At 48.3% G+C, this 24141-nt stretch overlaps 1 protein-coding gene across 1 annotated transcript; it reads right to left on the bottom strand.

Moving 5' to 3' along the window:
• Positions 1–114: 114 nt before the first annotated feature.
• LOC106859821 (alpha-2-macroglobulin-like protein 1) lies at positions 115–21613 on the bottom strand. The gene is made up of 34 exons (XM_088159276.1): positions 21555–21613; positions 20757–20940; positions 19676–19838; positions 19108–19160; positions 17155–17175; positions 16501–16672; positions 16012–16096; positions 14603–14714; positions 14204–14318; positions 13722–13813; positions 13007–13174; positions 12549–12779; positions 11843–11906; positions 11324–11469; positions 10917–11066; positions 9085–9146; positions 8189–8414; positions 7933–8059; positions 7203–7257; positions 7013–7028; positions 6747–6801; positions 6034–6117; positions 4917–5093; positions 4695–4776; positions 3770–3926; positions 3538–3612; positions 2993–3155; positions 2385–2599; positions 2037–2252; positions 1808–1932; positions 1432–1522; positions 692–760; positions 279–381; positions 115–155 (listed from the first exon to the last, which is right to left on the bottom strand). The coding sequence occupies exons 1-34, from the start codon at positions 21611–21613 to the stop codon at positions 115–117; spliced, it is 3954 nt and encodes a 1317-aa protein (XP_088015402.1).
• Positions 21614–24141: the final 2528 nt, after the last annotated feature.

Genomic DNA, 24141 nt, shown 5'->3' with positions numbered 1-24141 from the left:
TTCCCCACTGTCTAACATTCCCCCTCCTGTCATGGCTTGTATTCTGTGTTTCCCACCCAAGACCCACCATGCCTGATGCCACTGTTGGTGTCACACAGGAACTTGCTGCCTACCTCAACTACAGACAGCACGGTATTCAGCCAAGGCTCGCTCCTCTGCAAAAGGAAGTGAGGAAGGTGATTACACATAGATGCACACAGAGCATCCATGTCTTTTCCCAGCTGGACAGTCAGGAACCCAGCTCCACACTCCTGAACAGTAGGAAATCTCCAACCCACCTGGCTGGTAGTAATCATAGATTTTGATGCTGGCTGGTTTCAGGTTCTTCACTTGAATTACTCGTTCCAGTTGCAGAATGAAAGTCTGAGATTCATCATTGAGCTAGTGGAGATGGAAGGAAATTAGCAAGAAAGGGGAAAAAGAAGTCACAGCATCTTCATTTTCCTTGATTTGAATGTTTTCTTGCATTACATTTCTCTAATCCATTAGAGATTCTGGACTTTAAAACTGAGTATTGTGTAAATAGCACTGTTCTAATCCAATGACAATGAAATCGGGCAAACTTCCTCTGCCCCCAGTTCTACTTGTGCTCTTTTCTTACCTCGACCAGCCTCAGGCTTCTCACACAGCTCCTTGTCCTCTGACCTTTTGCTCTCACTGGGCAACACCAAATGCTTTTGTTCTCACTTACCTTCTCCAGATAAATGTAGACCACATTAGCTTTCACTTCTATTTTCTTCACAATGGTTCTGTTCTCCAGCTGGGATAGGAAACAATAATAGAATTAAATTCGTGAGCATTTTTCTTTAGGGATTCCTGACCTGAGGGACCCAGCATTTTAGTGAAGGGAAGGTATAGAGCTGGTCTCTGTGTGGAACTGTGCCTAAGGGCTTCAGTGGTCCCTCTTGGACATCCCTTGTGGGCATCTCATCTATGAACCACCACTGCCCAGGGCAGAGGAATCTCCCTCTGTGGGGACCAAAGGCTGTGTCGGTAGTACATATGGCTGAAACGTTGGTCAGAAAATGGGTGCAGGCACTAGTAGAGATTCTTATTTCATCTCACTGAGTGTTCCACTGCTTTTAAAGACCTGCATGGGGGCTGTGGTTTAATTTATGATTTAATTGGAAAACAAAATAATCTTTTTAGCTAGACCTAGAATATCTCTGAGAAATCCTGTCTTAGAATTTCTGACAAACAAATACACTTTGTTCGTGGCCCAAGTTCAAATACTGTCAGTGGGAGAAGCTGAACCACCTCTGATCTCCCTTGTGGGGGCTGTAGGAAAACAAAACGTTGTGGTGCAATTGCAACAGCAAAGGTCCCTTGCAAATTCAGCTACAGCCTGGCCTGAAATGAACAATTCTCAACAGGAGTAAGTAAGCAGGATCCATTTACCACAGATGGGTTTTCTTATTCCAAAGTCCTTACCAACATTCTGGATCTGGAAGTCATGATGAATCCGGATAGCAGGGAGACCTCTATGATCACCATGTTGGATGTGACTCTGCTCCCGATGTAGCTGGAAAAGAAAAAACAGACAGAGGGTCTGACTCTGTGAGGATAGTGCCCTGCCAGCCCCTCTTCCCTCTACCACCACGCCAGCTGGACTGGGGCATGGCAGCCACTGGTCCCTCCCACAGGAATTAGCCAGCCCCTCCCCATCCAAGCCTTCCACCTGTCCGATTCACCCTCTCTCCTGTTCACCCCAAGGGCTGGGTCTCTCCATCAGAGCCCGGAGACTTTCCTGCCTGCTGTCCCCAAGCTCACTCCCTGTTGCTGGAGGAGGAAGGGGCCCGTGGGTCACCTGGTGAGGACGCGGGCGGTGAGGACGGGCGGATTCGCCTGGCTGCAGTTGGCCAGCTCCGTGCTGACATGCAGCGTGAAGGTCACAGCAGTCCGTGGGGAAGGCTCGTGGTACCTCAGCACTGTCTGCAGGATAAGGGCCAGCAGCAGAAAAGACAGGCTGGAGATCTCATGCGGGAGAAAAGAGGCAGAGTCCTCCTCCCTGCACGCTCGTCCCTCCACCTCCTCACCTGAGCGAAGACACAGCCGCTGCCGTGGGCCTGCACCAGGAACTGCCCCGGGATCTCCACCAGCGCTGCCCGCTGCACCAGCAGCCTCTTGTGGCGGCTGACCTGGAACGCCTTCCCGAAGGCCCTCTGGGACCTCACCCTCACCACTGCCTGGCCCCACCCGCTGAACGCCCTCGCCGCGTATTTCGCCAAGGCTTGCAGGGCAACAACCGTGTCCTGGAGAGGGAGAGACAGAGACAGTCGCTCCTCCGAAAGCCGAAATGAGACTGGCTTGGAACAGGAGGACCTCAAGGGGACTTGTGCTGCCAGCCTAGGGTACAGAAGGGTCCACAGGGAGCTGCTGCTTACCTGGGTGGAGGCAAAACCCCCGTAGGCGTTTTGCTGCCGGCTCAGCCAGGCCGCAATGGCAGCTGCAGTTGTCATGTCCCCTGTGTGCACCCGTGGCTTGGAGAGGTAGGCCAGGAGCACGTAGGCTGTCAGCTCTATGTCCCCGGACTGAGCACCAGGCCACAGCTCTGTGGAGGCTGGAGAGCTCGGCTTGGGGCTCCAGTGGATTTGTCCTCCTGCAGAAGGAAAAGGATTATAAAGGCTATTTAGAGGGGACATAATTTGGGTTTCAGAGGAAACAAACCCCACAGTCCTTTCAGGGCTCCTTCAGTACATTCCCTGTACTCAGGCCAGGACTGCTTACTTGAATTTATTCACCAAGGCTTCACCTTGTTTTAGTTCTTGTTTTAGTTTAGTTAGACATACCTCTTCCCTCAAAGGGATCTTGAAATCATCCAGTCTGAGGAAACTATTTCTAAGTCACCCTCACAGCTTGTGAAATACCTTATTGTATTTTCAGTCACAAAATGCAGTTAGTGCACAAATACAAGAAATATGTATAAACACATATATAATTTCTGACTGCTGTAGCTGGGCATGCATTAGTCCAGAATCCCAACAGGCAGCACCTGATTTGATGGCCTGTTCCTCCAGTTTGTACAGCAGCTCCTGGGTTGTCTCATAGTCCCCAGCCAGGGCAAAGGCATAGGCCAGCAAGGCTTCTGTGTAGATGTTGGTGATGTTGTGAACCACCTTCTGCAGGCAGCGGAGAGTAGTCTGCATCAGCTTGCCCTGTGTTGGGAGGAGACACGTGCCAGACTCTGACAGGGGTGAAACAGGGGGCTGAGGAACTCATTCCAGGGAGCCACATTTTGTCTTCCTTCCCAACACAGCTCCAGAGAAACCCATTAAATTACAGACTGTCTTCAGGAAACAGGCAGTGCAGCCCCAGTGTGCACTGGGAGCCATTGCCACCAAGCACTACTGCATCAGGCCAGTTTCACAACACTGGCTCTTTTGAGGAATGACTTCATCATTTGACCAAACATTGACTCAGTCCCAGAAGTTCCCTCCCAGTTCATGGCCTGGAGAGCACCAGAATCACAAGCTGAAGTATCCCCGTGGTAATCCCCAGGAGAGGAGGAGGGAGCAGGAACGAGCTGAGTGTGCTCACCTGCAGTGGCAGACCCATCTCCAGGAGGGCTGCAGCGACATAGGCCCCCAGAGAGATTTCATCATCCAAGCTGCCCTGTGAAGGGAACACATCTTTCACTCTTACAGGGTGTTAGGAGCGCCCACTCCTCAGAAGGAAAAGCATTGCTCTCATGTTTTCCTTCCCTTTAGGTCTTGGTACAAATCTGTCCAGTCATTCCCCAGCACTGCTACCTGCCCTGGCCCACCATTACCTTTAAGGAGGAGTGAAAAAAGTTCCCTTTGGTGACAAAGCAGCCACTGGGGAGCTGGTTTTGCTCTAGCCAGCGTAGGGCATCCTGGATGTTCTTGTCATCTACGTAGATGTATTTTCTGGCTTGGCCAAAAATTTTGAGTACAAAAGCTGTCAACCTAGGAAGAGGATGAGATGTGAGAAAAGGAGGCAAACAAAACAAAAAAAAAAAGGCAAAGAGAAAGTCAGAGGCCTCCTGGTGCTTGTCCCTGGACTAGTGACATAGTGGGGGGTGCAAAAAAGAGTAATTTTCATAAAGTCAATCTAAAAGTGGAAATGGTCCACAAGACCCACCCCAGTGGCTCCTCTTCTTGCCTCTGTCTCCACAAATATACTACTTACGTACTATTTAGTGTTTTACCCAGTCATTTCACAGGTGAAAACCCTCCTGCTCCTACTTTTACCTCACTTTTACCTACTTTTACTTTTTTCCACTTCATCTCCCACAAATTACTAGAGACAATCTGGAATTCCCCATTTTCTTCCTCCCTTTCTTTCTCCATTTGTCTTAGCCAAGCACCATAGGTGTAAGCTGTGCCAAGGCAGCTCCTCTCCACTCACTGAGGAAGGGACTTTTTATTGCTCTCACCTGATTTTTTTCTAGACATGTATACCCCTCTTGGCTGCCAGGTCACCAGTAGCATGACCTGGTGTTGTCTGTGGGCCAACATCAGCGACATAGAAACCAAAAAAAGACCTTTCACTTTCCCAGAAACTCTGCTGTCCTGCCTGACTGTTTTTTCAAATGGCTCAAGTGGCTCAGACTGTCCCTGTCAGAGTTCTGTCTCCATGCCAAAGAAGGAACATCTTGTCAGCTTTCTCAGATACATTAGGTGCTCTGATCCAGACAGGAAAAATCAGAAGTGCAGGATGCTTGCAGTGCTTACCAAGTGTTTCCTTCTCCATCCTTCTGCCCAAAGAAACTATAGGAGCCATCTCTGTGCCTGTAAAGAAGCTGTGTCTGATACCCTGGGGAGATGGGAACAGTGATGAATATGGCACAGTAACACAGAGGGGACAGTGCTGACAGAGTGGGTGCAAGGGCAAGAGTTACTGGTATGTTGGACACGGGGGAAGGCAGAGGGGCAGGGTGGCTCTGTTGTTCTCACCATTGCGCAGGAATCCTGTTGCCCTGTCCTTGATCTCAGGGCTCAGCTGCCTCGTCTTCTCCAGGTACTGCAGCACATAGACAATGGGGGCAAACAGCACCATGTTCTGCTCCCCACAGCCGTGGGGCAGCTGCACCAGGTGGTCCAGGTTCTGCAGTGCCACCCCCATGAGGTCACCTCGAAGCAAGGGTGTAAGAAACAAAGAAAGTGTAAGTGTGATTTGAGGTGCCCTTTCAGCCAAGCAGGGGATAATAGTGCTTTATCTCAGCACGGGGAAAGCACTGGAGAAAGGAGGAAAGAGTAAGCAACTGAGTGTAAGATGGAGAGTGGTGACTGTTTTGCCTTTTCCAGCTTGGCATCATGACTGTGGACTCCCTGGAGAGCTTCCACTTATCAGCTTTTGCATTCTGAAGAGGTCCAGCTATAACAAATACTGTTTGTAAAAGCTATGAGTAGAGCTGCATCTGCTCAGTCTGTGTCATTTAGACAAGCAAATATAACAGCACTCAGGGAAAGGTTGAAATGCTTCTGGTTTTTAGCCAGGCCTGGCCATATGTCAAGCATCAAAATGTGAGGAAGCCAGCAGGGGTGATAGTCAGATGGTGTGAAGGTGTATATATCCTCCAGCCACTCAGAAAAGCCTTGTGTTGTTTCCTCTGTTGGGGTTCTGTTACACAATATTAATGGCTATTTATGCCAGGCCTGGCTTCATACCAGTTCTGGCCTGCAATACCAACAGATGTATTTAATGGTAGGTGTGGCCAGTTCCAGTACCCTCTCCAAAGTGTTCTTTTGCAACTTTATAATTCTGAGAAAGATTTCTTCTCTCCATGAGCTTCTGCTTGGTTTTGAGCCTTACTGTTTGTATCTACACAGAAATAGAACAAGGTCTTAGAGTCTCTGCTCCAAGGTCCTAGCTGGAATAACAAGGATTATTCTCCTGTGCAGATTACCCTTCCCATGAAAGACAAAATTCTGAAAGCCTGGTGTTTGCAGAGAATAGAAACACAGCATCCTCTCTTTTGGGCAGTTTCGTGTCAAGTGGATCCTCTGACACCAAGTTAAGCCTTGCTCTTTGGTACCAGCAGTCTGTGAGCCCACATTAGAAGTCACTCACCTGTGATAGAAATGGAAGCCCTGGCAGATCCCTTTACTACATTGTCAGGGAGGCGAAGGAAAACGGGTTCTTCAGCCATGTTTCCTGTTAACAGTAGGGTAAAAGGTGTAGCATGAAAAACCAAGCCAAAAGCCTCTAAATGGAGAGACAAGACTGGCCCAGGTGGGTGGGACACTGCTGACATCCTGCTCACACCCACTGTCCTGGTCATTGCACCAAGGGGCATTGCCTGGAAACTTTTCAGATGGGGCTGTACATGAGAGCTGCTGGTGGGGCTGAGGGCCCACTAAGCTTCACTTCATCTCAAGTCACTACACTTCAGAAGGCTCACAGGAATCACAGCTGGACATCACTCAGCTGGAGGACATCCTGGTGAGACTTGCAGTGCTGCAGGGATGGGGTGGGAGGGTTGGAGCACCTCTCACTGATGACTATCAAGCCCCAGGAACATCCAAGCGTTGCTCTATGGGAAGGAGACTACAGAGTAGGATTTTGCCATTTATACTCAGCAGCAAATTCAGTATGACAGCACATGTGGGAGTAATATTTCTCATTCATTCATGTCTGACAGGAAGTGAAATTTCCTATGTGAAAAATAATTTCAAAACATTCTTTCATGAAGCCTCCCACAGTTTAGTTCTACTTTCAGGTGTAGTTATTTCAGGCTGCAGAACCCATTCAGGCTGTGCACATACCTCGTCTCAGGCACATACCTCCTCTTGGGCACAGAAGTGAGCTGTAGGACTTCTCCACTAACACACCCTCTGGCTGCCAAGGCCCAAACAATGCACATGGGACAAGAGAAACAAAAATACGCATAAAATTCTCAAATGACAGCAACATTTCAGAGCAAGTTCAAGTTTGAACTCAGAGGTCAGGGACTCCACCCTCCTCATTTTTGGCAGGTCTGCCTGCTTCACTGCTCAAAGGATCAAGAGTAAGCCCGAGGGACAGGGCTCTCTGGCCAGTGAGCACATACAAAAGCTCGGGTGAAGCTGGGAAAGGTACAGGGAGAAACACAGACGTGGGAATGCTGCTCAAGAAAGAGTACTGTGAGAATAGGCTTGGCTAGGTCCTGAGAGAAATAAAGTGAACTAAGCCACAGCTTAGGTATACTATTGCTGGCCAAAATTTGAGGTGATAAAACTATTTATCCCACCCCAGCCTACCTTCCCCCTTGGGCAGGGATATCATAGACAGAAGTGAGGCTGTTCTCATACTGACCTGGACCAGCAAGTGTTTGGTGAATGTGTGCCTCCCCCTCACAGCAGCTGGCAAGGGCTTCCTGCCCCCACACCTTGACGTGGTGTCCAGTGCTTCTGTCCTCACTGAGATATTCAGAGTCCCTAGCAAATAAAGTCAACAGAGTCCTTTTCTTATACCTGTGGCCAAATGGAGTAAACTGTTTTTAACCAACAGTGGCCTGAGATGCTTTGGGTTGTTGATCTTCATGGTCTCGGTGGTTTGGCCAGTAAAGGTGAGCCAGCCAGTTCTGACAGCTTGTTCAGACACCTTGAGCATGAGGAAACTCGGTAAGGTCTCGCCAGCAGTGACTTCACTGCACTGCAATATGATTTGAACAACAGAGGGTCCAGCAGCCCTTGGAGCTCAGCATGCCCTTCCCATTGCATATGAAGCAAAGGACCAGCAATACAAAATTCCTCCACCCACATCCACGCAGCCTCTTCCTCCCCAGCCCTCTCTTCAGGAGTTCCTGCCCTCTCTGGTGTGTTTAAGAAGAAAGAAAGAAGGCAAACAAAATGGATTGCATGTTTGCACCATTAAGGACAAACTTCAGGATTCAGAGGACACATGGCTTTGCCAACTTCTCTGGACCCCCTATACTCTTTCACTTCAGTTTTAGGGTTCCCCATCACCTGTCCCTTTTTGCTGCCATACCCAGCTGGACTGCTGTCACATTCCACATGAAGGTCTTGGGCTCCTCTGCACACAGACACTCCTTGTCCCTGCAAGCCTGACATGGCTCCACCTGGAAGTCTGAGGATTTAGCCAGGGCCACCTGGATCTGAGGGAATGACAGATACAGGTGAGTGACTGGGCAGCTCAGGTGAGATGGGTTGGCACAATGAGCTCTAAAACTGGAGGGCAGAGTAGGCCTGTCCCACACAGTGTTCCCTGTGGCACAGGCCCACACCTGTATGCACTGCTGCAGGTAGCTGAAGACAGTGGCTTTCACCAGGAAGGTCTCTCCACGGATGACAGAATATGGCAGCATCATGTCCACAAAGAAGGGCTGAACTGTTCTGAGGCTCGTGGTGGGGGCAAGGCCAAACCCCCTCCCAGTCAAGCAGAACATCTTGACTTTCCACTCTGCAGCAGCTGCAGGCACTGTGACTGAGACATTCCTGCTGCCATTGGAGCTGGGAGGAAGAGAGAACTTGCATGAAGAGATTCATCTGCTAGTGGAGAGGGGAGGAGATGCAATGGGGAGTGCTCACGGTCCTGCTGAGGGAGGTGACACAGCTCCTCATGCTTGGATCAACCTCTGCTGTATGCCAATGACTTTTGCTCCAGTGGCCCACAGCAAGGCATTTCTCAGCAATTTTTTTCCCTAGAGCCATTCTCTTTAAATGCCATCAGTAATGGCTTTATGTCCTTCTCCTGAGCAAGACACTGCCCAAGCATTCCAGCTCTGTACACTCGTGGTGGTTTGGTCTGGATGTGTACTCCTGTTCCTTAAATCTGTGTACACTTCAGTTCTGCATCTCAAAGTCTAGTAGTTTGACACACTAAAATGCAGGGAAGAGACACATGATTTGCATGCAGAGATCTCTTTACACTTCTTTTACACAAATTCAAGTCAGCCAAGTCTCTATGGCAAAGGGTCATCCTTCTGTCCATTTGTAAAGTCAGGAATCACTTACCCAACAGAGTATGCATTCCAGATCCAAGTCTCAGGGAAATAGTGGTGAAATCTTCTGCGATTTGCAAATTGGGGTTCCTCCACGGTTCTTTGGTCTTCTGTAGAAGGCACCCATGAAAGAAAGAGTAAGGAGTCCTACCAGAGTGGGAGAGGTGAACCTTGCCAACCATACACAGCCTAGCAGTGGGGCTCGAAGCACAGCAACCACTAGGAGAGACATGAGGAGGGTCTGGCAGAGAAAAGCACAAGAGACTGGACTGATTTCATGTGAGAGATTGGAAATGAAGGGAAAAGAGAGTGATAGCAGGAGAAGCAGCTTGCAGTGAGCTAATTGCAAGGTTTCCAAGATTTGGTTAGACAAAGCCCTTTCCTGACCTGACCCAGAGTTGTTGCTTAAGAGACTAAGAATCTCCAGAGAGCTGTTTTAACCAACACTTTTATAATTCTGTGAGTAATAGACTGTTTGCTTGCTGCACAACTCACATTCCACAGCAAGCAATGGTTTAAATACAGGCAGGCATGTGAGCCAGCTTAGTACAGTTATCAAGTGCAAATTGAGACACAGAGGAAGAACAAGACTGTCTCTGTGGCCACAAGTGGGGAGAGAAGCTGAGTCTCTGTATAGCCTGGGAAATGGGAATAGACACTGGGAAACAGATCCTGGACCCCACTTGGGTTTGTCTGTGAGGAAAGGGAGTGCCATCCTTTAGTGTCAGGGAACATCCAGATAGTGGCATTCTTCAGAGCCCTTTTTTATAGGGACTGGGTCACTCCTACGGAGTCTGGTGGACTGGGCAGCTAGACTGTGGCAGCAGCACCCAATACTCCTAAGAGAGACAATGTCCAACACCAGCAAACCCCAAAGATCAGAGGGCTCTGCCACCTGATGTGATCTCACATCCCGGGAAGGCGCAAAGTGCAGCTCACCTATGATTAGCTTCCTATCTGCCCGACGAGAGCATGGAGAGGGCTTCTTGATTGCAAGGTTTGAGAAGACTTTCAGTCCCATGTTCTATTGGGAAAAGAAGGAGGGCAGGGGAGGCAGAAAAACATCTGTGAGTGGGGAAGATTGACTGCTGCTCTTCAAAATAATTCTGGAAACCGTGGGGGTCAGGACAACCCAGTGTCCTGGCAGCCCAGAGCAGCACTGGCCTAAGCAGACACAGTGCTGAGGGAGGCGTGGAGGAGATCTGCCCTAAAGGCACCGAGAGGTCTGCCTGGGAAGTGCCCAAAACTGTGGCAAAGAGCAGGCTAACAACTAAGCCATGTCAATAGTCCGTGGGATCCCTAATGCTTGGGAACACACCTTGTCTCTCTTTTCTCTAATAATGTAGATAAACAGTACACAGCCCACGACCTCATTCCTCATTCCCATTCAAGTCCAAAAAAATGGAGTTTGATGGTCCAGCATTTCATCACCTTGCCTTGTGCAAGTGTGGAGGGAAATACAAGTATTCCCACTCATCTTTTGAGACAGCACAGTTCAGTCAGGGCAGACAGCAGGGTCTGTCTGGAGGAGGAAAGACTTTCTCAGACTGCTTGAGGAGAAAATACCTCAGATGCTCATAACTGCAACAGCTCTGGGAAATATCATGAGGTGATTACCCGGAAGAGGTTGAAGATGTCAGGCTGAAAGGAATTGTGTGGCCTTCCTCGTAGCAGAGATGACGAGGACTGGGGCTGCACACAGTGATCAGAATGCTCTTCTACTTGGGCAGGGTATCCACGTCGGTAGGCAGCAGGGAACAAACCATAAACCTAGGGAAACTCACAGGCAGGGAAGGATTGGGCAAGGACAAGATATCTCCAGATGCTTCAGTCCACCCTCCCCTAGCATGCACAACAGTTCCTGTCCTTCTTCCTAGGCAGGCCCTGCTTTCTCCTTCACACACAGACATCCTCATTCATTGGCTTCCAGCTCCCCTTGCCACAGCCCCTGCCTGCCTCACCCAGCTCATCCATCTCTCCAGAGGTTTTGCCTGGCTGCACAGACACTCACCATCTGGCTGGTCAGCTCATGGTCTGGTCTGGTGAAGAACATGTTTTCATCCACTGCCTGGACTGCACACAGGGAGCCAGGTGCTGCCTGCAGCTGGAGCTGCACTGCTGACCCTGCGTGGGCTTCTTTATCTGGGAATCCTACCTTGACCTGGAGCAATGCACCAGGAAAGGAATATGAAAAAGAAAGAGGTGTGAGGAGGATGACAGACAGATGGTACAGACAGAAAGAGGAAGTCTAGCTGGAAGCTCCCCTGCTCAGCCACTGCTATCAGAAATCACTGCTGAAGCTTTCCTGCTTCCATCTCTTCTGCTCAGCTCTCTCTCAGAAGAATCTGAGGATCTTCTTCCCTCAGGCCTCTGACTCCTGCTCATCAGCTCTTCCCCAGCCACAGAGGTGAGTCTCACCTGGTTTTGGAAGCACAAGGCAACATCCAAACGGATGCTGTCAGCTGTGACCCCTCCGTTGGGGAAGATGGCATACACCACTAAGGAAGGTGATGGGGACAAGTCGGCAGTGAAGGTCAAAGGGATGGAGAACGAGCCCTTCAACACTGAGGAAGGAAAGGCAAAGGTTTTCATCATAGGCCCACTGAGACCTCCTTCTGCCTTTCTTTTTGTGCTATATAATCCCAAAATGTCAAACCATTCCCTGCTGCTGCACTATCTGCCCCCTCCCTCCATTCTCTGACCCTATGTACTCCATCTTCCCCTACATCCTCCCAGTCTCTCTTCCCATCATTGTTTCATTCTGTCTTTTTGCCCTCTTCCAGCTGACACAATTGCTTCCTCAGCTTCCCTCTGCCCTGTTTGCTGCCTGCTCCAGACCTACAGATTGAGAGAATTTGGGAGAAACTCTGGCAACCCTCATATCCAGCCTAGAAACCAACTGGATGCAACTGTTTCCCCTTCTTTGCCATGACTTACTGTTCAGTTTCCCGACCTGGATATTCCTTTGGCCCCTGACAACAATTCCAGACTTTCCAGTGACCTGCAGGAGGAGAGACATAGGATGAGCAGACTGCTGTTTGCCACTGGAGTGCATCCACACTTATCTGTGTGCATCTTGCTCTCAAGCAAAATGAAGCCCCGTGGGCTCAATCCAATCCCAGACTTGAGATTTGCAGACATTACAGTTGGGAGGAGAAGCTTTAACACAGGAATCTCTGGTCTAGTCTGTTCAGTGAGGACAATGGATGGGATGTGGGTTCAATGCAGATTGGTGAGTGATAACTGAAGTGTTTCTCCTCCAGTAGGCTGGCCTCCAGAGCACACCAAAATCCATTTCCACTGAACAGCTGTTTGATAACCAGAGTGAAAAAGGGATACCCCTCACCATCCAGTTGTAAAGGGAGAAGACACTTCCAGGTGCAGCCTTGGCAGAGAATAAAGGAGTGAGGGGCTACGAAGACAGAAACCTTCTCCCATCCATGGTGCTACCTGAAGCCCCAGCACCAGGATCACCATGTGGCCAGGCTGAGCCCTACCAGGTGTAACATACACCCACTCCCCTGAGAACAAGGTCTAGCTTCTTCCCTCCAGGGATTACCTATATTATACCCTCTACTTTTCCTTGGGGTCTGGTCCTGTCAGTGCAGCCTTTCCCCCCAGGTTATCTACTACCCTTACTCACATAATATGCAAAACTTATACGGCTGGTGTCTTCTCCCAGGTCATCCCTGCTGAGTGTGAAGGCCACCTGGACATTGTGCTTCAGGCCACAAGGCAGTGTTTCCGTGGGTGGGTGTATGTCCAGGAAGCTCTTGGTTGTGACATGGAAGGGCTGCAGGTGGTGGTAAGCGTGCGTGTAACTCAAGTCATTCCTTCGAGGAGTGCGTGCAAATTCCTCCAGTGTGAACCTCCCCTGAAAGGGCACCAGAGACACACAGAAATGGAGAGTTTCATGCTTCAGTGCTTTGTTAGGCTGTCATCAGCTTGGTCTGGGAAAGGCTGGTGGCTTGGTGCCTTCCAGCTGGCTCTGTGCAGAGCTGTGTGGTGAGCCCAGGCCTGAGCTGGCAGGGGGGCTGCAGGGAGGAAGGGGGAGCACAGGTAGAGCTCAAGGACTCTCCCATATGCAGAGGTGCTGTTTACCTCCAAAGAGACTGATGAGCTGTTCCAGGCAGTTGTGTCGAGGTTGAACGATGCTATTCCACTGTCATCTGTGATGTACGTTTTGATAAACCGACGCCTCATGAACCTTATCACAAGATAAACTTTCCTGTTTTTCATACCAGTTCCATAGTGATCCTGAACCTTAATCTGGTGACAACAAGGTGAGGCAGGAAAGCCAAAGTCAGATATTTCTTCTAAAGTCATACCCAAAACCTTCCTCTCTCTGACAAACATAGACCTTTGGTGTAGGTGATATGGTTATAGACCACAGTGTAGGTCACCTACAGACTTCAGTCTGGCCCCAAGAAGACAGGAGAATTATATAGCTCCCTCATCTCTAATGTGAATCTGAGCATGGTTAAAATCTGTCTGCTCCAAAAGGTTTGTGTGGCCAGAACATGAGAAGTTTCACTCCTAGCCAAGAGCTTAGACATCCTTGCATCCCAGCATTCCTGCTGAGACACCACTCATTGCTCTCAGCAGATGCTGGAGGTGTAAACACAACAGGCAACCTGAAATGTAGCAACTGTAGCCACACTGTCAAGCAATATGACACAGTGCAAGGTAAAGTACTCTGTCTCTGAGGAGCAGGAAATGCTTTGGGTCAGCTAGCTTTACCAGACACTATATTCCTTGGCAAATGACAGGGAGTGAAAAAGCAAGGGAAGAAAATCACCTTCCCCCTGTACGGTACTCCAGGGATGTAATATTCATTTGGTGTCTCAAATACTGCCCTTGCAGCTGTCCTGGAGATGAGGATTTGGCTGGAGGTGTTGATCTGCACCCCTGTTGGAATGCAGAGTGCAAGGGAAGCAGGATCAGTACCAGAGGTGACTACTGTACTGTAACTTGATCTCACTTTGTTATTCCCAACCCCTCTTAGCAGAGTGTCTGAAACATCCTTCTCAACACCAACATTCTTCAAGGTTTGGAGGCTGTTCCTGTGTGCTCTTTAGTTAAGCTGTCTGCAAGCCTTCTTGTAGCCTCATGGACCCCACCACTCATCCAGTTCCCAGCCACTCCTCATTCTCCTGCTGCTGGCAGAGTAGCTCTCCCTGTCCTGTGATAATCCCAGCAGCAGGGAGGAGGAGAGGGGAATGTGTGCCCTCTCTAATCCTCAACTCCCCATAATGGTTCCTCTTGCCCCTGCACTTTCCCTGCTGAGCCCCTGGGTACCTGTGCCCATCTCCCGGAGAGAGGCTTCTGCATAAAGTTTGTTGTCTTCCTCGCTGGGAGCCAGATTGAAGATTGATGTGCTGACAGAAGGGGTGAAACACCCATTGCTCGCCATCTGCAGTAGGAGTGATAGGTATTATTTGGGGCTGGGAAGGAGGGAAGGGGTCAGAAGTACAAGGGATGAGTCATTCTGTCCTACGATTACAACAACTAATAATGCAGAACTCATAAAACACTGGAACATGTTCCCCAGGGAGGTGGTGGATGCTTCATTCCAAGAAACATTCAAGGTCACATTGGATGGGGCTCTGAGCAGTTCATTCTGTTCACTCAGCCCTTGACACTTCGTCCTGTTTGGTGCTTCTTTACTGCCCATACACCTTCCAGGACTTTACTCACGGGACCGCTGTATTCCCTACAGATGTCCTTGCCGGCATCCTGGGGCCACCTCCTTGCTTTCTGGCACAGAGTCACGTGCATGGTCCCTCGCACTGCTTTCCCATAACTGTACCTGCAGGGAGAACACCAGAGGAGCTTCTGGGCAGTGGCACTGTGTGCTCTGTCCAGCACATTGCTCCACAAAGGTGCCTTTTGTGAAGAAGGTCTTACTGCAGCTGGCAAGCAGGCAGGCACAAATTAAAATATAGGACTCTGAGTACTTTGGTGCAATAGCATGGTCTGGCATCCAACAGACAGAGAAACAAATGAGCAGATGCAGACACAGACAGGAACAGACCCACACCCTCTAGAACTCTCCCAGTTCTGGGCACTTGCTGCCCTGGAATTGCAGGCAGACACAGAGAGTGGACCTGATTTATCCACTCAGTGAAGATATTAGTTTGAGGGGAAAAGCAGCAGAAACTGTTGTCTCTGCAGATAGCAACAGCAAATTGCAGAAATAGAGTCACAGAGTGACCTCAGACTTGCCTCACTATGGGTTTATCTCATGATCAGGGCTCTTGTTTCCATCATCAGACCTGCCCTACTGATTTAGATGTTTAGGTATTTCCTCTGCCTGCTTTGCTGCCTTCCTTGCTTTGACTCCTCTCTGACTTGCCCTTTGGAGCAATGCTTCTGATGATATCAGTAAAAAGATGACATCTGTGACCCATCCTAGTGATGTAGAGTGGTGTGTACTATTTACTACTACACCCTCATATGATTGAAACTGTCCCAATTAATGAGAAATTATGTCCGACCAGCCAGTGGCAAAAGAGACACCAAAAGTCTCCAGACAATGCAGCCCCAAATACAAACGAGCTCACCAGATTTTGAGTGCTTTTGAGCTCACTGTCCTCTCTTCTTTGTGTTTATATTGTCAGAGGTCCTGCCCTCCTTCCGACCCTCATCTGCTCATTTTCTGCTGATAACCACATAGCTAGAGAAATTTATCTACTGCTCCTAAGAAGGTAATAAGCTCAGTAGCATGTAAGTGAGAAGGCATCAACTCCTAAAGAAATGCCAGCTCCTACACCTTTACCTCAACATGTCTGTCCCGTATCTGGTGTTTTTCCCACATAAGATCTTTCAGTGCTGGACAGATACATCTTCCAGAGGAGGGTATCTGTTTCCTAGGGCAAGTCTCCCTACAGCTGGATGTTCTCTGTCATGTGTGGCTCAGGTACCTCTTCCACAAGGAAGAACCCATTAACTTGACTCTTGAACTATTTGGGATTCCTCTAAAGGAATGGCCCTGTTTGACCCTTCTTGAGCCACCTCTCTTTGATGGATTGAAAAGATAGGAGACATATGGAAGGAGAGACACAGTTTTGATGGAATCTTTCCTTTCCCCTGAACATTCTCCTTACCTGCCACACACTTGCAGTGGGAAGGTTTTATCTGAAGCATAAATCTGAGCTGGTCCCACGAAGAAAACATCAAACTTTTGCAACACTGGAACAAAATCCTGAGAGTTACTCCATCAAAGGTAAAAGACTACCTGGGCACAAGATTACAAAAGGGAAGAGTATGTTCCCATGAAGGAACATGTTAATAAAGTAAAAGCAAGCATTAATTAAATGCAGGGAAACCAAATAAAGAATCCTTTTTTTTTTTTTTCCTAACAGTCTTGCAGAGGACTTTAGTGTATTCTCAATTTTCCAGAAGATATCTTCTCCAGGAGTCTCCAGCACAATCTCCCTTGTGTTCATTTCTGATATTGCCCATAGATTTGTGTTCAGTCACAGCTCTCAGGCAGTAAATCTTGTTTTACAATATTTGGCTTTACATTGTTATACAAACATGCAAGCAACAAACAAACAAACAGCTTCTTTCATCCCTTTCTTCATTCTCCTTACCACGTTCCTCCACCTTAAAGGTACTGGACTGGACTGAGCTGGACTTAAAGGACTGGGCACTGATGGTGTAAGTCCCCAAGGAGAGTTCATCAGCTAACTGGAAAGACAGATCTGCAATGCCCTGTTTTGGTCTCACATCCAGCCACTGACCAATGCGGTTTTGGTTTGGGTCCTGCAGTGTAAGGGAAGGAAAGAAAAGGCAATCATTACCAATGCTTGCTATCCTCTACCCAGAACCCACTGGATTCAAAAGCATTTCAGAGATTTCAGAGGCTTTCACAGGTTCCTGCTGGTTTTAGCCCAGATGGTGATGCTGGAGCACCAACAGAGGTGAACCCAACCCACCCACGTTTACTCTGCTCTGCACAGCCATGGAAAAAGAAGATATGGAAGGTTCTGACATTTAGACTCTCCAGTCTCCAGTAAAGATGAACTATAAAAATCAGCTAAAGCCTGGACGGCATTCCTGAATGTAGAAATGGATGAAGTCAAACCATTTATATCATCAAGTTTTGTTAACAAGAAGCATTTGGACAGAGAATGTGCATGCATAGAGCCTAAGAAAAGCAACTTGAACTAGTAAGACAGCATTCTAGGTACTATCTGTACTGAAATACCTTTCCTCATAACATTTGAGGAGCCTGGAACACCCACCTGGATTTCCACCATGGAGTACTGCAAAGCAAACAGACAGCACTGTTAAAAACTGGCACGACATAGCAACCTACTTATAAATTTCTCTTACCCACCCAGCCCCTGTACTGTGACAAACATTATGATATAAGAAGCTTGGTCCTACTGAAAGCAGGACAACTGCTTTGAAATAGTAAGGAATAGTAAAAATCTATGCTATTCTTCAGATTTGCTTTTTGATCCCTGAACATTTAAGATGCATTTTGATAGGTATTCAACAGCCATAACAACTAGAATTTGCTCTAATAAAATGGGGAAGAGTAGGAAGACTCTCAAATACCATTATCCCAAGTTCACAAATATTAAATGGCCTCAGTTTTGTAACATATATCCCAATAACTGGCAAAACTGCATTGCCTGTAGGAAGAATAATCCACACATCTTCCTTTAAAATCCCTGGCATAGGATGTATGGCTGGGAGTTATGAATTAATGCTGACTGCAGCTGACAGTGAGAGGGAGGGACAAGGGAGGATACATTTTTGCACTTCTAGGCCCATTAATTCTCTATTTGTTCTTATATCACTGCATCTATCATCTAGGAGGCAGTATTGGTGAAGAACCTCCAATCTGGGAGCACAACACATAAAGAGGCAGGAGCAGGGCTTGAGAGAGTAACCAGACTGCAAATATGCAATTGACATGTAATTCACAAAATTCTAAGCTTTCATACACGTTATCAGGGGCAACTCTGTTTTCATTGAAGTAAACAAAAAAGTGCAGGTTAACCTGCTGGTGAACAGCATCCGTATTAACTTCAACTCATCTAATTTACAAAATAGGTTTTATATCTTTAATGCAGTGATGGACTGAAGCATTATAATAGCTTTGGCTAAACACAATCTCTTTGAATTTTCATCACAGCAAAATTAACAGTTACAATGTTAATTTGTTTATACTCACATATAGACATCAAGTATTTATGGTCAAATAGGTACATGAACCAATTGTAGGTATGGAAGCAAATTTATTGTTTATACTTCATTATCTTATTAATATAAGATATATGCCTTCCCTTTGGGGAGAAAAAAAGGAGTGTTTGATCCTAGAACCTCACCAATAGCCCAAGAAAGAAGAAATTAAGTCCGCAATAAAGAAGCTGGAAAGATCTCTCCCTTTATTTTAGTCTGGAAGGATTTGGTCCAGCTCCCCTAATGCGTGCCCTTCAGTATTTAATTGTCATGGCATGAATTCCTGTTGGCTCTCCCTAAATTGCTTGAGGACTGAGGAGTGAAAAAGCTATTGGCTGCAGATATAATTGCTTACTGAAGAATGGCACTAGCCTTGCAGTTTCCTGGCCACCACATATGTAAATCTCTGGCAACTTCTCACCCCTTGACTTGGAGACAATGAGCTGCTGCCAGCAGCAACTCAGTATAATTTTGTTGTATTGTTTTCTTTCCTTTTTTATGATCACTTCCTGTATATCCTTCCCCATATTAATTAATTTTTCTTAAAATGTTGCAGCTTGCTTCAGGCTCTCCAGCCACCCTCAGGTGCCACACACTGCACAAACCACTGGGCTTTCCAGAGCTGTGGGAGGGGATCTTCGAGTCTGGTGATGTCTGTACACAACTTTGTCTGATAATTGTGCCCATGGCCAGCAACGCACAGGCTGGTCCCCAGAAGCCCTGCCTGTATTTTTGGCAAAGGCAGATGCACTCAGCTAACTCAGCTAGCTGGGAATGCTGGCACACTCCCCAGATACCATCCAACCCTCCCATCAACCAGCAGCCACCCTATAAGAGCAACACCAGCCAACAGGAATTGTTGTTCAAATTTGGTTTACTCGAGGGTTGGCGCTGACCACCCTGGGTGCTGGGACTGTCCCAGCCTCCCTGGCATGGGGCTGGTAGAGGAAGCAGAGCCATCTGAAGCCTGGAGACTTCCTTGCCTCCACTTAGACAGGCTTTACCTTGCTGTTAACGGGAACAAAATCTTCAGTCAGTGTCACAATCCTGAATTTCACTGGAGGGAGAAAATGGAGTAAAGCACATTACAGACAGAATACACATGAGAACAGACTTGCCCAGCACTTGTCTCACCCCAGAATCCTAGCTCCACACCTAGCCCTAGTGGCAAGCCCCATGCCTGCCTTGCAGCCCCTCTCACCCTTTGCTGTGCCCCACTCACCTCTGCTTGCCCCAAATATATGGCAGCAGCACAGCTGCTTCACAATTTAAGAGTTTTGCCATAGGTTACACCCAGGGTTACCCTCACGTTTCCTTGTCTGCAGTGCAGGCAGACCTGTCCTACCTAGCCCTGGCCAATGTTCAGGTCTGCTCCCATTTCCAAGCCAGCTCTGCTCCTAGAGCATGGTGCTAAAACATGGGATACCTCACTGCAGAAGGCAGCACACCCCCTCTGTCTCCATGCAGGCCACAGAGCACAAAGCACTCAGCGCTTCCCTCACAGGAAATTGGGAGCAAAGTCTGGGAGAGCCAAGGCAGGGCCACTTTCAGGGTGCTCCGTGCTTTGCTCACCTGTCTGTCCTGGGTTATAGATGGGCTTATCCATCTGAATGAAGGTGCCTGTTCCAGCCCTGCGGATCAGGACTTTTTTCTCTTCACTTGCACTGAAGTAGTGGCCATTGGAGATGCGCAGGTGCACAGTGGCCACCTCCTGGCTGCCTGCAGGTCGGGGCACCTGGGACACAAAACAGGAGAGCCACAGGCTAGCAAGCATCAGAGCAGTGCTCTTCTTGCTTCAACTGCACTGCAAGGCCAGGCTCTTTGCCATCTTACTCTGGAGGCCAGCAGAGGGTGTCCCCTCAGTGGCTGAAGGCTACGTCTGTGGAAGTACAGGTAACAACACTTAGCAGCTGGGATAGATGCTGGACAAGAGAAAAAGGAGTCTGTTCCGACACAGAAATTTTGTTTACTCCTTCACGGGACCACTGTTAGCATCTGCATGGAGCACGATGGAGAAGACTTCACTCAAGGGAAGAAAATGTCTATGGTGATGAGAATTCTGTTTCCTGTGTGTGGGTGTGAGGGTCACAGAGACTGAAATCCCCCTCTTATTATCAGTGCAAACTAAGAAAATAAGGATCGTGAGTTTGGCAAATAAAAAAGGTTTGTATTGAGCTAGTGTGTACACCCTCCCATGTCTTTCCTAGTCCTCTAGGACATTTTCAAGCCCAGAAAGAAGGAAGCAAGGAAGCAGACATGAGGGGAGCTGTCTGAGATGAGAGATCTGACTCTTTCTGCATCACAGATTCACAAACAACTCGCTGTGACAGTGCATCCTCCTCATGAGAATGAGCTGCATGACTGCCATTTAGGTGCTTCTAAGCTACCCATCCTCCTCAGACCTTTGCTGCCTGGCCAGGCAGCCTTTCCTCAGTGTGCCATCAAGATATCCCACAGGAAGAGTACTATGCAGGCAGACAAAGACAAGGAGCAAAGACACCAGGCTGCCATTAAACACTCCCTCTGATTTTGCATTCACTGCTTTCCATGCCATCTTATCTTCTGCCTTCCTCATTCTCATTTTCTTTGATGAGAGGCAAATGAGCAGGCTGGGAGCTGCCAGCTAGGGGTGCCTGCCAGGAATGACTCTGACCTGAAATCTGGTGCACTCGAAGATCCACTCGTGCCGGACGACCTTGCGGTACAGGCTGAGGTTGCCAGATGGGTGCACAAGAGTTAAGGCCACACGAATAGGCTTTTCAACCCCACGAAGGTCCAAGCATGCTCTCTGGGATGAGGGGTAGGGCAGGGAGGCTGGAATGATGATCAGGTACCTCCTGCAGTCGGGAAACAAGATACCATCACATCCCAGGAGCCCTCTCACCCACTCTTGGCACTAAAGGCTGGCCTGAGGAAACAGGAGAGTTTGCCATCTCTCTGAGACTGGGAGTGCTGCTCTACTGGAGAGACTGGGACAGATTGCCAGAGTGAGAACCTTGCACAGGGGGGATGGAAGCTATAGAGTTCATTTTAAATAAGTACAAGATGAATACTTTCAGGTGACAGAACAGAATTTGCCCTTCTTGCTGTGATATGGCTCCTCAACTACCCTGACAGCAGATTGGTTCCTGCTTATCCATCCCCTGCTTTGCAGCCCTTTTCATTTGCCCTTCACTTTATCCTACATCTTGCCCTTCATCCCACCTGATATTGCAGTCCATCACTCTTGTTCCCACCATCAGTGCTCACCTACTTCTTGTACTGCATTTATATCCATGAGAGAGGTTCTCACCTTCAGGAGGGCCCTGCATTCACAACAAGGCTCTGCACCCACCCCATGGCTAGCCCTGCCAGGAGGTGACTCACAGGGTCCCACACTCTCTCCCTGCTATCTTGGCCCCTCCCTCGGCATTCACAACTCTCAATAACTAGATTTGTGAATGGCACTTACGGATGTGCCACTATTCCCAGGCTGTAGAGCAGGCAGCTCAGGAGGAAGGGAGTCCACATTCTCATGGGAGAGCCCCAAAGGGGTGGATTCCTCTGGAGGGCTGGTCAGGATAGAAAGTGCTGCTCCTCTCCTTCCAAAGTCTCCAGGGCACCTGCTGTTGTTGCTGTTTCTCCCAGGAAGCAGACACGAAGCCCCAAGGTTTCCTTCTCTCCACTTCATTCCTGCATTTATAGTGCTGCAGGCACAGGGTTGTACCATCCAGGATATTCCCCAGCCAATCCAAGTCTTTTTGGACTCCACCCTCACTGCTCTCTTACTCCCCTGTGGATGGACCAGCATCATTCAGACAAATGTGCCTTTTATTTTGCTAACCAGCAGCCTGTTTCCTGTTCACTGCACTGCCCCTGCTCCCTGGGCCAGTTGCAGCCCAAGTCCCATTGTTTTGCCTCTGGCTGGATTGTCCCATGACCCCTTGGCACCCATGTGCACCCAGCTGGAGCTCACTGTGACCTCCTGTGGTCATGCTGTCCCCTGGTTTTGTAAGTCTGTAGCCCCCAAGGCAGGTCTCAGTCCTGACATGGAGACCAGGCTTTGTACAAATTCAGTATATTTGCATAGCTCTCTGCTCCTTCACAGAGGAGGAAAGCACATAGAATAAGGAGAGCAGGAGGCCTCACCTTGCCTCTGCATCACAGGTATTTCATGTGATACAGCTGCAGCTTCACCTCAGCTGTATCACATTACTCTGCATTCCACTTCAAGGCCAATCTACTCACACCCTGAGCAGTGGAGGAAATGAAGGCCAAACATTGGTCAGGCAGAAAAATGCAAAATCTGCATGGCTGAAGTCCTGCAGGGTCTTGTCCAGCTACCAAAAGGCTGTGCTTGAGCCCTAGGTGATGGGAACACACACTAGGCTATCTGGTTTGGAGCCTTCTCTCCACATGCTAATTTTATATATGTTAGTCCACTGATTGTACTAAACTTTTCCCTGAGTATCTTATCATAATTGAAAAGAGAATCTGGCTCTTGAAACTACTTACTCTCAGAAAAAAGTTCTTCAATTTTAGTATCAAGGTCATTTAATATCAAAATGTACCACTAACTTATCCTTCAGTACCAAACTGAGCTCTTAATCTTGTAGGGCCTAGTAATATTTTCCTTTGCTTTACTACAGACTGACCATAACAAGGAAACTAGGCTTTGGGGCTTTCTTGAGGGGGGACTCATGCACACACATATAATGGGCAGATACAACTCCTCTCTCTCCTTTCCCTCTCCGTGGGCTTTGTTCAGGTCAGAGCTGCTGGTTCCAGCAGTTGGGAAAAATGTGTAAATGCACCTGGACAAACAAGAAAACAGGAACCAGAGCAGGAACGTGAATCATTCTCTACACTATGCTGCCCTTCATTTCTTTCCATGGGTTTCAGAAAGTACAGGCAGTGCCTGTTGAACAATCCCAGCTGACATTTGTTTGCTCACAGCAGATCCCCAGGAGTTCCTGGAGACAGACAGATTCCTCATAACAGCACAGGGGCTCACAATGGCAAAGGTATTGATTATCCTGATTCCTACTGACTCCAGCAGCTGCTTTGTGAGAGCAGACATGCAAACACTTCTCGGGTTCTGTGCTTGACACTGATTGGAAACCCCCCAGTTCAGTCTAACTCCCAATGAAACAGAATCAAATAAATGTAGGGACACCAAAACAAAGTGGCAGGCTTGGTGTGTGGGATTCATCTGCTTCAGTCCTATCTCCATCTCCTACTACCAGCACAGTGAGCAGCTGCTGGTGGGTAGGAGGCTCTGGGGAATGGTGCATCTCTTAGCAGGGCTCTGCATCCCCCAAGACTTGGTGACAGGGCACACAGGACCTCGGTGCTGTCCTGTGCTAAGACCTTTCCCCAGCCCACAGATCCATTCATCACCTGGCCCAGAGACAGGCAGGAGGCACATCCATAGTGGATTTGTGTCCCTGGAGGCCAGCAGTTCTCAGTGCTCAAGCAGGGAGCTGATCACAAGCTAAATGCAAGGATGCACACCACCAAGCTCCAGCCTGAATCACCACAACCCCTCGATTTTGTGAAGGATAAAAAAATGACTGGGATGTTTGACATCTGCTGCCCTAAGCAGAGAAGGTGACGTATAAGCCAGAGAGAAATCAATGTGTTTTGTACAAAAGTGTTTTTTCACCTGTCTAAATTCTCTTAGAAGACAGCCACCTCGTTCCAAATGCTCTCTGTTAGCCAGACATCACAGCTATTACTGTTTAAATCTCATAAAGAACATTTTAAAGGACAGAGAAGAGTTTTTAAGAAAGTGGAATAGAAATTACAGCAGATATTGAGTCAAAAGTGACACTATGGGTAGTTTTAATAGTTTTTACATAGTGTGTGCACACATATAGATAGGAGTAGCAAGGGGCTGCGTGTGACCTCCTTCTGCAGCAATGGGCTCCTGCATAAGCTCATCCTCATGGTGTCAGCAAGGGGTAGGTTGGATTCCTGTGTGTGTATAACTACCACAGAAGTTGTTTTCCCAATAAACCTCTGTGCTGGGGATTTTTCTCAGGCCTGTGCTTTTTTAA

The sequence above is a fragment of the Sturnus vulgaris genome, chromosome 2 (genome assembly GCF_052056855.1).
Source record: "Sturnus vulgaris isolate bStuVul1 chromosome 2, bStuVul1.hap1, whole genome shotgun sequence".
In the NCBI taxonomy this organism is placed as follows: Eukaryota; Metazoa; Chordata; class Aves; order Passeriformes; family Sturnidae; genus Sturnus; species Sturnus vulgaris.
Note: the sequence above shows the minus strand (reverse complement) of the source record. Positions and strands in the feature narration are given on the sequence as shown.

Excerpts from the sequence above, each read along its gene's own strand:
- LOC106859821 (XM_088159276.1), bottom strand. The coding sequence starts at position 21,613 with ATGTGGACTCCCTTCCTCCTGAGCTGCCTGCTCTACAGCCTGGGAATA. Across the intron at positions 12,780-13,006 it reads GCTCATCAGTCTCTTTGGAG|GGGAGGTTCACACTGGAGGA; the intron begins GTAAACAGCACC and ends GTGCCCTTTCAG. Across the intron at positions 1,523-1,807 it reads ACCGCCCGCGTCCTCACCAG|CTACATCGGGAGCAGAGTCA; the intron begins GTGACCCACGGG and ends TTTCTTTTCCAG.